We start from the raw sequence: 18,123 nt of genomic DNA on the forward strand, positions 1-18,123 counted from the left end.
TTTTTTTTTTTAAAGGGATGGATTGGTGATTAAGGGGTTGGATCGGAAGGATTATTCAAAGCTTTTGTGGTGATAATGGCTGGAATGGGATATGGGGGATATAGCTAAATGGCTGTTGCGGTGGTGTTGAGTTAATTTAAGGCGATATTCAACAAGTGGATCCGCAGAATGTCTTCACGTTTCAAAGCCGAACCGACCAGCACATGAATCGAGGAACTTGCACGAGGAACTTGTGTGTGTGTGTGTGTGTGTGTGTGTGTGTGTGTGTGTGCAAGGGTTTTCCTACAGTTAACATCGAACCCCCCGACCCAGGGCTGCTCAGAACTCTTGTGTCATTAACCCCATGTGCCTATGCATGACCGACATTATGAAAACCCTTCCTTTGAGGTCGATTGTTTTGCCATCATCGTCAAGTATTTCAAAGACACCGCTCACAACGACAAACAGGCCTTTATCACCGCCCACAATCAATACATCACAGTTTGTTGTTTTATTGTTATCAGTATGAATGAATAAATGTTGGCTTATCACTCTGACTTTGACCTTTGAACGGTTGTTTTATTTCACTTTCGCTATGTTTCACTTTGAAGTGCTTATGATGTTGGCTGGGGATCTGTCACGCGTGGGCTGCTCTCCATGTTCTCAGTATCTCTTCACTTCTTGCGTGGGTCTTCCAGGAACTATCTAGATCTCGACCATTGACCATATTCACCGAGGGGTTTGGCCCAGACAAGATTTGATCTGCTCATTCACAGTGTGTCAGCTACAGCCGAGGGGGCGCTGCGGAAAATATTATTCAACGATCACCCAGTGAGTGCCAAGGACTAAAAATTAGGAGCATTTGTTTATATTTTCCAGCGTTTTCCATTTCAATTTCTCAGCTCACGTCTGTGCTGACCCCCGAGGATCAGACTAATACTCGGAAAATTATCACCGCCAACCCATAATTAACAAATAATTCCTATGCAGTGGAAACGTTTTTTCACTTCACCCAGTGCATAGGAAGAACCTATTAGAGGGACATCCATTGTGTTAGCCATTTTGCGATCTCGTGCGACAATCTAAAGCTGTACTTCTAGTGAATTCCAAACATTTCGTCCGCCATACCAACCAGCCCGCGCTCTGCAGATACGACCTGTCACTTCAGCATGGTCACTAATGATTGTAATTAGACATCTCCAAACCCTGGAATGTCTCATCATGTCAGATGTGAGAGTGAAGACCGCCCCACTGCCAGCTGCTCAACCCGCCGTTTCCATAGATCTCCCCTTTGACAGGAACTATGTTATCTCATATTTCCGTGCCGTGCTGGTGGGAAGCTTCTCATCGCGGGCAGACAATACCAGGTGCGAGGCGAATGGAAGGCGCCGCGGGGTGCACACCGCGACGTCGGGTGTTTTTGATGAACGGCGGGATCCCGTCCGCGTACCGCGCCGCGCACGAGCATCCCCACGGCTCGCTCACGTCGAGGGGAAGGAGTGTCGAGTGACCGTAAACACCAGCACCTCCTGTGTCGGGACGGGGCGAGCGCAGCGGATCGCTGTATGTTGGGATTCCTGACACCCTGTTACTTGTTCTGGACAAACACACCGTCATCTGTTTTATGTGCAATCGGGAAAAAACAAAGATCCTGACGGGCTGACTCTCAGTGTGCCACCTTTTCCCCTTTTCCACCTTTGCTGTGGTCTGACTCTGCATTGCTGTTGGGTTGTACAGTTTCAACAGGGCAGCAGCGGTGTAAGCACGTTGGAGGCACAGGCCTGAGTGGAGGGAATATTGATTTTCAGGCAGGTACCAGGGTCCGTCTGTGCCAATCGCTTTACCAGTGAGGTCTGTCTAGCGCTCCAATTGGCATGCAGGTAAACGCAACACAAAGCTACTGTACATACACACAACTGCAATAAATACAAACACAAATGCATATAGGGGATATATACTATGGACATATACCTTTTCCTTCTCAGTTTGCATTTCCCTTCTCACAGCTGTTATAGGTTTGGCAGATATCGTTGGTGTCGCGGCTTCTCTTCGCACAGTAAATCAACCTTGGAAGAAGCGCCGGTTGGGAGTTGGAATCTTTGATTAGCAACCTATCACAGGAACTTCTAGACGGGAGAACAGGAAACCAGATAATCCTTCTGTGTGTGCGTGTGGGTGTCAACTATGTCAACAGTTGAGGAGAGTCTTTATCAGCACTCCACCTGCCGCTGGCAGTTACCCCGTCCCATGCGCTGTTAAAGTTCACTTTAAGGCATTAGCGCGTATTTAAGTCAGCATTTAACTTATATCAAAAGTATGGTACAACTCGGCACAGCTGCATTGCTAAAAGTTTGAGCAGGTCAATGTGGCTAAGAGGTTATCATAACCATGCAAATGAATGTAATAATACACTCTAACTGTTGCTGGTGTGCATTTGCATACAGACATGCTGTCGGGGTACTGTAGGTCAGCTTTTTGCGCACAAAGTTGATTCTTCGACAGGGAGCAGAAGAGGATCTGCGCAGCAGGATCGCTTATTTCCTGTCATTGACTTTGGGTCACATGCCGAGTGTGTCGGCAAGATAGCTGCTAGAAAGTGGAATGCGTTAAAGGGGTGAGGCTCCCGCCACCAGCCCAGACACACACACACACACACACACACACACAGAGACACATGCATGCACGCGCGCATACACACACACACACACACACACACACACACACACACACACACACACACACACACACACACACACACACACACACACACACACACACACACGCACACACACACACACACACACACACACACACACACACCTATCCATGGCTTCAGATGGCTGCATTCTGTGCTAATGGCAGACATGTCCACATACATTCTTGCAAAAACATACATACAAGCTTGAATGTGGAAATTCGTGTACCAAAGGATGTGAAGCATGCGTCACATACTCACAGAACTAACACACATGAATGCATGTGCAAACACACGCACATACACACTCCGGCTGACTCCGGTTTCAGGGTGCAAAACGTTTAAGTATATTTTGGAAAAGTTGCAAACATTCCTGTGCACATGTTTGGCATTTGGCCTCTGGAGTAGAAGAGCCACTTATGTGCTTAACAGTAACTTACAGATCCAGAGAGAGATGCAGGAGTTCAGGGGTGAAGCAGGAAATGTGACGCTTTACTTGTACGCTGAACAAGTGCAGATAAACACCCACGTCCAGACACCGACACCAACACAGCACGGCGGAGGGTGCAAGGTCTGTGTGCGTGTGTGCATAAATGTTGCCATACAGTCCTGTCTCTGGGGCTAGAATTCCACTGTTTCCCGCTGTTGTAAATCAAGACTCAATGTCAATGAAAGTTGGTCATCCAATGAAATTACTCGAAGGCCAAGCCGACGTCCCCGCCCCTTTTCTCTTATGCTCTCTTCTGCCTCCTACTTCCTTTATCTACCTTCCTCTCTCTATCTCCCTCTCTCTCTCGCTTTTTCTCTCTCTTTGTGTTTTGCTCTCCCTCTCTGCCTCTCTGTGTCTTTAAGGTTACAAGGCTGTGTTTCTCAGCTGCTAAAACTGCAGAGATAGACGGACAAAAGCATTTTCAAGACTGTGATCCAGAGCATGACGTCCTGTTCTGAAAAGGCACAAAAGGCAAGGGTCTGAGCAAACCTCTTTCCTATTTCTTCAAAGATGCACAAAACTTTTACAAGGATATAGGTTGTGTGTGTGTGTGTGTGCTTGTGTGTGCGTGCGTGAGTGTGTGTGTTCTCCGGATATACTGTAGGTGAGTTCACACTAGGCTCTGATTATTTTCATACAAGGGACCCAACATCCCAGTAGGGCACAGTGCGTCCTGGTCCTAGCATGTGGCATGAAATAATTAAATACACAGACATTCAGACATTCAGCACAAGCACTTGTGCATACACCAAAACACCGCACCACCCCGCACCCCACACGCACACACACTCAGTGGTGTGGCCTTGATGTGGGTTAGTTTGCTGCGTCTGCTCTGAGTGTCTGCAGTTTGAGACCAAGGCTGCCGGTGTGCACAGCCAGAGTGGAGCTAAAAGAGGAGGAGGGGGACAGATGAAAGAAACATATGACAGGTGAGTAAGGGAGGGGGAGAAGATGGAAGGAAAAACAAAAAAAAAAAAGAACAGAGGAGGGACAGGAAGTAGAGGAAAGCGAGACAGAGGATGCTAGCTGTATGATGGTCCTAGTGAGAATAACAGAATGCGGGGAAGTCTGAGAGAGAAACAAGACGGTGGTGTGATGGAGGGATGAACAGGAGTCGGAGGGGGAGGAGGGTTGTGATGACGGTAGCTTAGAAAAGCAAGTTATGTGGCAAAGTGTGGCAATGGTCTCAAAGACCGGCTGGAGGAATGAATGTGGAAAATGTGACATGTTTCAGCACAGCAAGAGGGCCCCCATTTTAATGTGCATATGTATGTGTGTGAGTGTGTGTGTGTGTGTGTATGTGTGTGTGTGTGTGTGTGTGTGGGTGTGTATGCGTGCGTGCGTGCGTGCGTGTGTGCGTGTGTATTTTTCACACTTGGTTTACGGATAGAGACTAAAGCTATACTATACCCTACCAAACCATACCATGATATATCATGCAATATCTTATACCATATCATACCATACCATACTATACCATACTATGCCATACACAGTTCCATACTAAAGCTCATTGTACGTTTATTAATCAGCATCGACAGCCATGAGCAAGACTAAACATGTGTAGGATCATAGCTACAGCACTCTGATAAAATACTATCAGGCCCACCACAGAACTGTTATATAAGATAAGATAAAGATAAATCCAAAACAGCCAAAAAGGAGATTCAGAACTAACCCAGAGCAAATAACTATATCCCCGACACTCACACAGCGATCACTGATAAAAAAAATAAAAATCCTCACGTTAATCATTTACTTTTTTATTGCAGTAGAAACTTATTACAGTAGAAACTTCCCTCTGTTCAGTCATTGGAAGGCTCTGGATGATGCTGTCACTCCACCTAGCGGAGGCAAGCGGAACTTTTCGGAAAGGACACACGGGCAACAGAGGAACAGCAGGACATTTATAGAAACAAGAGATTTAGAGTGAGGCGAGATCAACTGCTTGTATGGTGAAAAAAAAACAGTGAACGCTCAGTTGATGAAGTGTAGAAAACGCAAAACATTTTCAACATGACGATCCTCCAAAATATAATTTCTTAGAATATGAAGAGTTGTGTTGTAGATATGTCACATGTCCTGTACTCTACTGCATTAGTGTCCTGTACTGATGAATACCATGTTTAAGGAAAAGGGACAATCATTAGTTTGTTTGTTTGTTTGCCATTTCCCAGTGAATGGACACCCCATGATGGAGTCCCTTACAATAAGAATATTCACTTCTCTCAATGGTGCCATCTCCAAAGCAGGCACGCATCTTTTCAGCCCACAATGGACAAATTCATTCCCACTGTCGTTCTCTCCCAAGGTTCACCGCATCCATTTCTTTTTTGGGGGGGGCTGGCACAAACAGGCCCTCCTCTGGTTGTACACAAGAGAAGGTTGTGTCCCCCCTCCGGTGTTGAAAATCAACTTGAACATGCCATGAGTATGTCCCCCTGATGTCGCCGAGACTTCATTATTTCAAGCCTGAGCTCTGAGCTCAGAGCTTTTGTACCGATGTGTCTCGGTGTGACAACCCCCCTGCCCAAGCCTTAGGGCGACAGAGCATGGGTTTGTGTGTGTGTGTGTGTGTGCGTGCGTGCGTGCGTGCGTGCGTGCGTGCGTGCGTGCGTGGGTGCGTATGTGGGCCATACTTGTCCTGAACCCTCCGGCAGGTGGACCTCTTCCTCATGGTGTCACATGGGAGGGGCCTTGCACCGGCCATAGCCAAGCACCTCTTATTTCCCTGACAAATGTTGTCACCGCAACCAGTCACACTTCTCCCATCCTCCTACTCCTCCTCCTCCTCGTTCTCGTCCCTCTCCTCCACATACAAACCCTCCACTGCCTGCCTGCCTCCCTCCCTTTGCCTGGCTGCCTGCCTGCCTCCCTCCCTTTGCCTGGCTGCCTGCCTGCCTGCCTGTCAGAGTTCCCTGGAGGATAAGATGCCATGGAGGCCTTGGGGAGAGCGGCGTTTCATTTAGTCTCTGCGCTGATCGTCCTGGCAGGTAAGAGGAGGGTCAGATCAGAGTGTGGTGGTGGTGGTGGTGGTGGCGGTGGAGGGATTGTGTGTGTTCTCTGCTGTACCTGAGTTTCTGTTTGTGTTTATTTGTGACGGGGCGTTTTGGAGCTGGTGAAGTTGAGGAAGTTCCTTTGTGGCGGACAGGAACAAGCATTCAAAACTTGGAAGGGATTTTCAGAGTTGTCAGATAGAAAGTGACACAATGATGCTGTTGACTTCCCAAATAATTGATCCACAACTGGTATTTATTATGATTCTCCTAGAATGCCTTGAGAAAAGTGATCACCACTGAAATTAAAAGGAAATCCAAATATCTGTCTAACTTCATTTTAACTTGTTACCTGGGCTTTATCAGAGAGTAATGTTTGTATCTTCTGTATCGATGTCTCAATGTGTTGTGTGAACATGAGGGAAGATGAGCTTTTCATTTGAAGGTTGTACGTCATCTTCTTAACGTCTTTCTTAATGTCAAATGTTTGTCTCAATCCCAGTTGTTCCGGTTTGCGCGGTTTTGCATTTTTAAATATTGTCCCGATGACACATATCGGGATGGAGCGGCTGGAAAGCATACAGGTCACATGGGCCTGACTAAGCGGCCAATGTATGTCTGAGCAGATAAATTTAACCCTCCAACACTTCTCTGATGTTTGTTTCTTCAACCTCCCTCGAAGGACAGCATTTTGGGCACAGTGCTCTGACATGCACTGGTTGACTCTATTTATCATCCAAACAACCCGGCTGTTTGTGAGGGCAGAGAGAGGCAGGTGCTCACGCGTCTGGCCGCTTGTGTGGACCTCCCTCGTTTGGTTTTGCACACGTTGTTGACTTCAAATGAGTGGCTCTGTGTGTGTGTCTGTGTGTGCGTGTGTGTGTGTATGTGTGTGTGTGTGTGTGTGTGTGTGTGTGCGTGTGCGTGTGCGTGCGTGCGTGCGTGCGTGCGTGCGTGTGTGTGTTTGATGAAACCATCCCCTCACCTTAAAACCTATTGTCACGGTGATCTCCCGGGTGTCTGTTCCCTTATCACCACAACAATCCCTGCGCTGTTTGGGGACAACAGTGGAGGAGCGGGTTCGGCACACTCCCCCCCCGATCCTGTCTATTCACCGGATCTCAGCTGGCGTAAACACAGGCACACTTCAGACAACGGTGTCATGTGTGTAACCCCCACACACACACACACACACACACGCACGCATGTGCTTAAAGGCACAGAAATTGGCCTGCAGGCCTTTTGAAGTGGAGCCTGTCAGCGTGCATTATTAAACACATAACACAGGGCGCACAGTGCATCTATTGTCCTGAACAACACGGGCGGTAGTGACCGGGGATTCGACGGACGCCGTCTGGAGAGTCCCAAGAGGGTGGACTGGGGGGAATGTAGATGGGATTAGATAGATTAGATTACGTCAGAAAAGTACGTTCAGTTAGGGCAGAGGGGAAAGGAGAAACATCACTCAAATGTTAAAATATTTTACAGGTGCTCAGTGCAGATCATATACACTCAATACTTTTTCTTTTATTTACCCAAGACAAAATTTCACTGATTTGTGTGAGTTTTGATAGTTAATAGTGAAATGCTGCTCAATGTTTGCATAATTATTTTGGTGTTGTAATATAATATATATGTTTTTTTCCCATTGGATTATTATTATTATTATTATTATTATTATTATTGTTAATAATAATAATAATAATAATAATAATAATAATAATAATAATAATAATAATAATAATAATCATATTATTATTATTATTGATTGTATTGTAGGGAGATGGATGATAAATAGAAAATAAAAAAATAGGTATTCTTTTTAATTTATCACATTTCTTCTCTCATATCTTCTCACATCACATTCAACACATTTATTCTATTATAAAATAGAAAGAAAATAGTAAAAATAAGTTAAAAAAAATTAAATGGAAATTGGCACTGCGCTGCGGAGGGTATCTCCTGAGCTCCCCTGTGCTCACATGGGGTTTCCTCTATATAACATCATAAGAACCCCCACTAAAAACATGCACAACAAACATCATTTGACCAGCGATGGATGTGGAAGTTGGTCCCGGGGCGCGGTACTGTAAGCTGTCCACCACTCCTGGACTGCCCCCCGGAGGAAGGACAAGCCTTGATGGGATAAATCAGGGAAAGATATTTCACGGCCTCCATCTGCATGTGTGTGTCGACTGTAGTTGCACGTGTTGCGGTGTGTTTGTGACAATAAAGACAAGCTAAGCTTGTCCTGTTTAATCTTAATAAATAGAGATGGTAATGACATAAGCAAAACAATTAAACAGATGTGAAGATGACTGCATAAGTGTGTCAAGTGTTGTTGGTGGTGTTTGTGGATGCCTGCTGTTGCTTAAATTGACCTGTCTATGAAACACACATCTTCACAAATCCCACACAGCCACTTCTCATTTTCACTCTAAAGCCGTTGGAGTAACCTGCAAAATGTCACCTTTTTTTGTGTGCGACTGCAGCTGCCACGTCCGGCATAGGATTCACACTTTAACGGACGCGACCACAAAGTCCTGAAAGGAATAATTACAGATGATGTGTCTCTTTTCCAATTTATTAAATCCAAAGCAAACAAACTCTGCATGGCACTTAAACACCGGTCTGAGCGTGGTGCGGTGGCAGTTTGGTCGCTCCTTCAGACAGAACCAGTGTTTGCTCTGCAACCAGTTGGGATGAAAACCATAAGCCCTGGCTGCGGCTGACAACAATGACACAGGGTGCTACTAGATCAATATTTACCCAATACAGTTTCAGGACCTGGGCATCTTAGGGAATAGGATCTGAGATCGACAACTAAACCTCTTTCTGTCGTTGGCGACCTATATTGCCTGGAGTTGTTTTGCTCCTTTTTTCATTTTAGCGTAGGAGACGTTTTTGTCTGAAATCTTGGGCTGATGTCATCATGGTTTTGTATGAACGGTAGTAGGGAAGTAGAGCCTACATTATGGTTGGTGGCTCATCACTGTAGTTCAGTGTGTGTTGAAATGAGAACGAGAATGAGAATCAGGCGTCATTGGCCAAGCATGCTTGATTCCAGTTGTCAGTGACTCTCAGTATGAACAAAAACACAAACGCTGTTTACCCCATTTCATCAAAAGCAGGTCAAGCAAATGGTGCTGATAAATAAATAAATAAATATTGAAATATTGAATATTTGGAAACAATGGGAACATTGGAAAGCAGAACACTGTGCCGGGGGAAGGAAGTGATTCAATGTCTGGATGCCCGGTGAGCAACGTCCTGGAACGTGTTCTATAAATGAATCTCGCTCTCAAACCGTGAAACAAGCTGAACCTGGGAGATCCAACCAGCTCCCCCACACAGTTTATGTATTAACTATTTTCTTAATTTCCGACCCCCTACCCCTTTTCAGAGGTCAATTCTGAGTTCATCCACATACCTTTATCCGTCCACCACGGCGTCGAAGGGAAGGCCCTCCTTCTCCCCGTGGAGACACATTTTGCGCTGGACGAGGCTGAGATCCAGGGGACCTGGTCCCACACCAGGCCCAGCGGCACCAGAACCACGCTGGTGACCTTCACCAAGGATTCCACCATCATGGACATGATGTACCGCGACCACCTCCTCTTCAGCGGACCCAACGTGTCCCTGCTGATCCAGACGTTACACCATGCTGACGAGGGCGACTATCACCTGGACCTCAACATGGAGTTTCATAATCGGACCGGCCACGTTATCAAGGAGGAGAGGACGGTGCATGTCACGGTGGATGGTGAGGCCACTTACCCTCTACTTAATAAACCTACATATCCACACCTATGCCTGCTTTGAAGACACATCTCTTTATTACTATTTTTTCTCATCTCTCTAGTCCCTGTCTCCACTCCGGTCATTGGGAAAAGCCCGTCGTACACAGTCATCGAGGACAGGGGCAACGTCACCTGGAGCTGTAACATTCAGAGAGGAACGAGGGTCGGATTCCAGTGGTTGAGAAACAATGTGGTACTGGGCTCCAGTGACAGGTACCAGTTCTCCCGGGACAACTCCACCTTGGAGATCAGCCCTGTGAAGAAAGAGGACGTGGGGGAGTACCGCTGCCTGGCCACCAACAACGTGAGCCAGAGACTGAGCCGCATCGTGGACCTCAATGTTTACTGTAAGTCTGTTTGTATTCGTGTTCTTATTGCTCTTGTTTATTTACATCGTTTACTTCTTTGTCTTCCAATACTACTTCTTGTCATTTTGTTTGCTACTGTTGTACCAGTTGTTTCCCATGGAAAATTTGATCATTTGAAGAATTTCCTCGAACTGTCTAAAGCTTTTGAGTGAGACACTTTCAGCCATTATCAAGTTGTCAGCCATTGGAGCGTTTATATTGGAAAATTATATAGTACATATTTTCTTCCTCATATTTCTTTCTCATATTTTCCCGGTTGCACTAATCCTCTTGGATATCTGAAAGTACAATCACCTCAGTAAATCCATGTAACATGGTGCTGCTTTGGATTTGCATTGGATTTGTGGCCCTCTGTTTCTCTGCTGCAATGGATTAAAGAGGGCCTATTATGCTCCTTTCCACCAAGTTAATATAGGTCTCTGAGGTCACCAAAACATGTTTTTAAATTTTTTTTTTGCTGAAAATACCACTGGAGCCACCCTCCTGAGGCCTCTAGTTCTGTGAGCCAATGGGGTTTGAGCATGGCTTCGGTTCCGTAAAGCAATCCAGTTTCTGAATCTTCACTCATATTAGATCTATAGTGCAAGGCCTAATTTGAAAGTTTGTTCCAACTATCAACGCTGTGTCCAGAGCAGCACGGAGCACCGCGGAGTATGGCAGGGCTTGGGGCTTGTTTTGTTTCATTAAATTACGGAACGTTGGAAAATAAATTAAATACATTTACTTTGTTTGGAGAAACACAAACACACACACACACACACACACACACACACACACACACACACACACACACACACACACACACACACACAACACACACACACACACACAAACTGTGGAAGAAATTCTTCTGCAATGATCGGTGAGGGTTCATCTGCCCGCTACAAGAAAACAAAACTGAGAATATTCAAGATTATTTATTCTGCAGAATAAAGAGAAGGGTTCAGTACTGCTCCAAAGCAATGTTCAGACCAGTCTAATCTAATTTCTGATGAAGAGGGCTTTAAATAACAACAGAGGGTGTGGCTTGGGTCAGAACTCATTTACAAGTCTGTGTCCCTCAACTGTCTCCCTGGGTGCCAACCTCAAACAGTGAATTCACAGGAACTTGTAAATGACCTGGCAGATGCAGATTACAATCTCTTACAATGCACCTCCAGGCTCCCCTGTGGTTATTCTTCATCTCCTTTCAAGGTAAACAGGGCCAAATGTGATCTGGTTCTTCCATGTTAGAATTGACATTGTAGAGAAAAAGAACATTTCTCTTTACATAAAGTTGGGGGGGGGGGGGGGGGGGGGGGTTCCTGGGAAAACAGAAACAATGTTTTAAAAAAACTCCCCCTCTGGAGGTAGAGGCCTTTTTCCTCATTCAAAATAAATGATCGTAAGCATTTTTCTCTCACAACACACACACACACACACACACACACACACACACACACACACACACACACACACACACACACACACACACACACACACACACACACACACACACACACAGAAAGAAACACAGCAGAATTACAATTGGTATTAATTCCTCTTTCTTTAAAAAGATTTGTGCTGGTCTCTGCAGTCAACAGTGCACTTCCCATGATTGACTCTTAGCTTCGATGCTGGCGGATCCAGTCGCGCTCCAGCCGTGGGTGGAGTTACTCAGATTTTGGGGAGGTTGTAACTCTAACATGTCTCGATGCCACGTATGCCTGGTCTTAGTTGTATTCAGTCAGCTCACAAAAAACTGACTGAGTTGCCTTATTTCACAGTTAGTGCGCTACTATCATCAGAGATCCAAATGTATGTGCACAAGCACTGAAAAAGTTAGTTTTTCATGATAGGTCCCCTTCAAGACAGACTGATACACCAGCTCAGCTTTGAGCTTTAAAAGTTACACACAGTATCAAGCAAAACATTTTTTTTACACATATCGATTGTGTAGGGAAAATGGATTTTGACAAAGCATTTAAAAGTATATTTATCAAAGGTGTACATGGAGAATTTCTCGTGAATCGACTTATCACTTAATCTCTTTGTAATGATGCCTCAGCCTGGCAGACAATACAGAAGGTGGGGGAAGCCCATTCCTTTTTTGTTGTGTAGAAAAAAAAGTATAGAAGTATAGAAAACAAATTCATGCACACTCTATTGACTTGAATTTCAATGATGCAACAATTTGGTTATGCAACCTTCATCTGGAATAACTATGATTGTAAACACATCACTGGATGTTTTTGAATGTCTTCCAGGCTTGAATTCTTTCACTTTTACTGGCCCATTCCTTGGCATCCAAGTGTTCGGCCATTGCTTGCTTATTGGCCTTGCAGCGTCAACTCCAAATTGGACCGTTGGCAAATTCATAGTAATGTTTATGTATAATGCATATGTGTATGTATTGCTGCCCTTGCAGCAATACATACACCACCCTGCTTCCGAACTAATGTCACACCAGTTGAAACCTTTCTCCTCAACTGAAAGTTAACCACAATAGAGTTCATTAGTATATCTGGATATAAACTGTATATTTGGTTTAGACCTAGTGTGTTCCCTTTTTACTGGTGAATTTTGCACATTGGGTGTGTAAACACCTCCGTAGCTGGAACCATACATGGGCTGAATGACTTGTGGCTGGCCTGCTTTATGAACAGGCTCTCTTTGGGAACAGTTTATTTCATGAGAGGTGCTTTGTTTTTGTCCCTTCTACCAAAGTTTAATTTCTTTCTTTATACATATTTGAATGAAAACACAGTGGTATCATGTGACAAACTTTTTTCCAATGTATCCAACAGTGGATCCAACTGTAAATATGATATCTTGAATTCAAAAGCAGCATTGTCACTTTGCTATCTCAAGGTACTTACTTATAACTATGATACAATAAAACAAAAAAACATATATGTAATTGTTACTATATATTTGTACCTCGTGTGTTATTATGAAGGCATTTATAGACACACACATACCAGCAAACAAGCACAGAGACTTGCTTGTGCTCCTCCTCAGACGGCCCATACAACCTGGCGGTGAATTCGGGCCAGGGCCTGCGTACCGGGGAGGTGTTCACCATCAACCCCGGGGAGCTGGTCTTCTTCGACTGCCAGGCGGACTCCAATCCGCCCAACAGCTACGTGTGGATCTCCAAGAGCCACAACAGCACGGCGGTGGTGACGGAGGGCCCCCGGCTGGAGGTGCGCTCCTACCGGCTGGCCCAGGCCGAGGAGTACCTCTGCAGGGCCTTCAACAATGTGACCCAGAAGCAAGACGAGGCACAGTTCACCTTGGTGGTGGCCAGCCTCGGCACAGGTGGGTCGAGGGAGGAGAGGAGAGGAGCGTGGGCACATTTTGGGAATCCTACAAGATTGACGAAACAACAGTGTGTAAACAGTGTGTCGTGCCAAAGGCAGGAAGAGGGTGACGGGCGGGATAGAGTTTGACCGTAATAAACACAGTGGAATAAATCAGCAGAGTGTGGGAGGGACAGTCTGTGCACAAACAGTCGACGTCTACACCTTCGCTGCTTGCTTGGAAATGTACAGGTTATGGTTTGAGTACGAGATATGGATTGGTATGATGAATGCAGCATTTTGTTTTAGTTGCTAGGGAGCCGGCGCCGTGGCGAGTGTTAAAGTCCAGCGGCTCCATGGGAAAGCAAACAGTGGCAAACTGCTGTTGTGTTTGTTGAGTTTTATAGCGTGTCGGGTCTCGATATCCAATTCGACATTCATATGTTGTCTTGGTTCAACCCGGTCTCATGCTTTTTCGTGCACAAAGTCACGAAAGTGTATCTATTGAATCGTGTCCCGGAGCACGATTGTCCGACACATAACAAAATCGAAGCCAATTCATTTGAATGGGGAGATTTTATTCCACTTTAGAAGGGGAAGGGAGAGGCGCAGATGCGTAAACCAAAACTAACCTGAAGAAAGTACGCCAACGTGGGAAGGTGGGAGGGGTTTACATTTTTAGCGTTTGCATGGCTGTGTACCCATCAGCCAGTGGGGTAAACATTTCCATGGTAACAGCGAGCTCCACCAATCACAGACCCCCAGATAAGACCTTTCCAAACATGTGTTTGGTTTTGTTCTTAGATAAAGTAAAAAAATATCTGATTTTATTCATATTTTATTTGGATTGGGAATGGTCTGGGAATCCACACTTGGCACCCCACTGCGGTGGCAGGATTGGATTTTTTTTACTTTGTCATAGAACAAAATCAAACACACTTTTGGAAAGGTCTCGTTACGTGGGTTAACATATGTACGTTTGGGACATTTCAGTGGATCCTAAACTGAGATATTGAACCTTGAACCCTGCCCAGAGGTCAGCTTTGAAGCCCTATATCTCAGTAATTAAAAGAGCTACCAAAATAAGGTGAGCTGTTTTGGACAGCTCTGTACTTTTAGTGGCGGTAGTGTCAATCGGGGGCGCCACTTAAAATGGCCTTACATATAAGTCAGTGCCTTTAAAATTACATATTTAAATTCTGACAACGCAGGTATATACCCTGAACAAATGAACACCTAGTATAACACATGTCACACATGTCGTGTTTCACCCATACCTTCTTTTCCTTTTTTGGTTTATAATAATGCAACTACTTTACACATGAGGAAATTGCATCGAGACGCAAAACAAAATGGCGGGGAATAGTCTTTGTTTCTAGGATTAGGGTTACCGTCAAGGTTTGAAACGTTTATAAATAATTGTGTCAATATTACACAATTGATGTAATAATTTGTTTTTGCTCCTGTAGAAGCCACAAGTCTGTATGATAACAACCTTGCGTTAAGAAAAAACATGTTTTAATAAATATATCATGGAAACTCCCCCCGCCCCCATTCTAAAGTTGAAAAATATCCTCATTCAAATGAATTGGTTTGAATTTCATTATGTGCAGCATGAAGAGACTCGGACAACCGACACGATTCAATCGATTCATTTTCGTGACCATGAGCACGAAAAAGCGTGAGACCTTGCTTGGGAATACATAATGATGGCCTTTTCAAACGAGGCAGCAAACAACGTTCATGAAAGCATTATAGTCATGGTTATAGTTCTATATACGCTGCTGAGCCCCCATACAAAGCCCTGAACTTTTGAATATGATTGTGGCCATCATTCACTGTTAACCCTATTTTCCCAGGCAAGGAGAAGCACATCCATGAGAGCAGCTCTTTTTCCCCCGTGGCGGCCATCGTCATCTGCCTTCTGTTTATAATCGGCTCTATGATGCTGGTCTTCCTTAGGAGAACCTGCCATCCCAAGAGAGGTGAGAAGTTCTATTCTATTCTATTCTATTCTATTCTATTACAAGTTGGTTTAAAAAAAAACCATCCCCTTCCTCAAACAAAAAAAGTAGGATGTCGTAGCCATTGGATGGATTTAATAATTCCCTCTAGGTATTGCTCTGGTTGTACAGAGGCCAGTAATGCCAGAGTTTGTTAATTGTAAATGCAAAACCATGCAAATCGTATTCAAACTGAAGCAGAGAAGGGACAAAAACAACTTTTGGCACACATTGGACTGATCCTCAAGAAATGTATTTTATAAAATAATCTCTCTAATCTCTCTCTCTCTCTCTCTCTCTCTCTCTCTCTCTCTCTCTCTACCAACAGTGCTCATGAGCATTTACAAGAGGTAAGATATCAACTGACAATCAAATAGAACATAAATCCTACCTATTGTAAGGTCACAAGCACAGTTCTAACAGCTTATCTTCCCTCTGCAGGCCACTGACGGAACAGAAACGACCACATCGTTCAGGTAACGTACATCTATCCTCTTGTTCCACTATATACATATATCGCCCTCATAAATGCAGAATTTATGGCCCGAAATAAGTTCAACTGATGAGTAATTTGGAAGGAATCCATGCTGAAGCTGATGACTAATACGGCCGAGACAAAGGCTTTTGCACTGGAGACGAAAGCGGGCGGTAAAGAAAGACAGGAAACCCTCTAGGTCTTGACTACAAACTTAATTTAGCATATTGTGTTACTTTAGTTTGAAACTATGTAGATACTAGTGTACTATATTACCTTTTTAAAGGGTTCAAGTTACTAAGCGGTGGCAATGACACATGAAATGAATGATGACATGAATTAAAAAACTTCCCATCAGGTCATGAGGACGCAACGGAAGATTTTGGCATCTATGAGTTTGTCTCCATACCTGGGAAGATGGATTCCACTCAGGTTAATTTGCACGTCAACCCTAACCCTAACCCCTAACCCCTAACCCTAACCCTTATAATTTGTTCAGCAATTCATTTGCTTGATTTAGTTTTTTGAACAGTTGAGGTGAGCTTCACACGTTTGTGGTGCGTTGTGTCTTCCAGGTGTCCTGCAGATCGCTCGCTCGGCTGGAGTCCGTCCAGGACCTGCACACCACCATCTACGACGTCATCAGACACGTCCCTGAAGCCCCCACCCACAGTCCGCTGAAGTGACTCCTACTCAGATGGTTGTGACCTGTAATTATTCCACAAGGAGGGTGCGAATGCGCTGTGTTGCCGAAAGGTCCGGCGTACAGTAATTGTTTTTCGGCAGGACGGTATGGCAACCGCAGACCGTGCACACACACGCCCCACCATGCACTGCTGCTGTCCAGACGCCTCCTAAACTGAAGAGAGCACTGGCAGGATGAGATTTTAGGGCCGGACAAATTCTCTGGTCCAAATGACACTGAAGGGCTATCCACCTCATGCCATGTTGGAAAAACCAAGTTCTCCCTTTGAGAAACAAAGATGGCAAGAGGATGTGAAATGAGAGCAAAAAACCCCCAGACATATTGATAGGAGGAGGTTTAGTTCTGTAATATTGTATCGTGTCACCGCAGAACTGCTTCTCATGCCCCACTTTATAGTTCAAACTTAACAGGTTTTTTTTTTCTTTCATTTTCATAGCGTTTCTATATTTAACACTGTTTCATTTAAGGCTCTGCTGAAAGAGGAAATGTGTTGAGAAATTGAAATGATCTTGATGTAAATCACACCCGACTGTAAATATTGTACGATAATTTAACTGCAGATTCTCTATGTATTGTATGTGTTACTTGAAACATGCTTGTATTTATTTCTATTGAAAGAATTTATCTTCTTTCCACAAATGTAGCATTTCTATCACCCGCCACTGACAAAATCTAAAAATATGAACTACCGAGATATATATTTACAAAATGATTGTACAGTTGAAATTGTCTCATTTCACGTGTTTTTTTTTATTTGAATAAAGATTTATTGTCATAGATAAATACTTACAATGTTTGATGATAATCCGGGTATATTTAGAGTAGCAGTATCGAGGGCGTATATATCACAATTTTTTGGATGCCAATTACCATATTGGCATACCCTGAAACTGATGTTTTAAAAGGTGTGCAGCTTATTGTGCGATCTAATCCTATCCAATCTGTATTATTTAGATATTGCATAGTAACATTGGACAGCCATCAGCAACTATGGCCAATTGACGACAAACAGGTTTTGTTCCCAATTCCTGGTAGCAATCCATCCAGGCTCAAAATTATCTTTGTTGTCTGAAGGACTGTATTTGGGGTCCGCGTCTGTCGTGAACCCGGTGTGTTGAGGAGAGAGGCAGCGACAGATGGACCGTGGACGGCCCTCCACCTATGGAGCAATAAATCCTAAAAGAAATAAACGTGGCAATAAAAATATACATACATGTAAATTTGAATATATAAATGAGTAAATATAGTTAAATATATATATATTTTTTTTTTAAAAGGACATTTTTCAAAAGACTACTTTTCTTCATTTCAGGGGACTTTTATTTCATAA

General features: G+C 44.2%; 1 protein-coding gene across 1 annotated transcript in view; it reads left to right on the forward strand.

The window, feature by feature from the left end:
• hepacam2 (HEPACAM family member 2) overlaps nt 1-17,557 on the forward strand; it is a gene marked incomplete at its 5' end in the record, with an annotated part of 25,448 nt that extends 7,891 nt beyond the window's left edge. Inside the window, 8 exons of the mRNA XM_080018174.1 lie at nt 9,564-9,923; nt 10,023-10,307; nt 13,329-13,628; nt 15,469-15,594; nt 15,941-15,962; nt 16,054-16,088; nt 16,446-16,519; nt 16,663-17,557. Of these exons, the coding sequence (XP_079874300.1) occupies nt 9,564-9,923; nt 10,023-10,307; nt 13,329-13,628; nt 15,469-15,594; nt 15,941-15,962; nt 16,054-16,088; nt 16,446-16,519; nt 16,663-16,773 (1,313 nt within the window). The remainder of the gene's footprint in view (nt 1-9,563; nt 9,924-10,022; nt 10,308-13,328; nt 13,629-15,468; nt 15,595-15,940; nt 15,963-16,053; nt 16,089-16,445; nt 16,520-16,662) is intronic.
• Between the last annotated feature and the right edge of the window lie 566 nt (nt 17,558-18,123).

The sequence above is a fragment of the Zeus faber genome, assembly GCF_960531495.2.
Source record: "Zeus faber genome assembly, chromosome: 1".
Taxonomy (NCBI): Eukaryota; Metazoa; Chordata; class Actinopteri; order Zeiformes; family Zeidae; genus Zeus; species Zeus faber.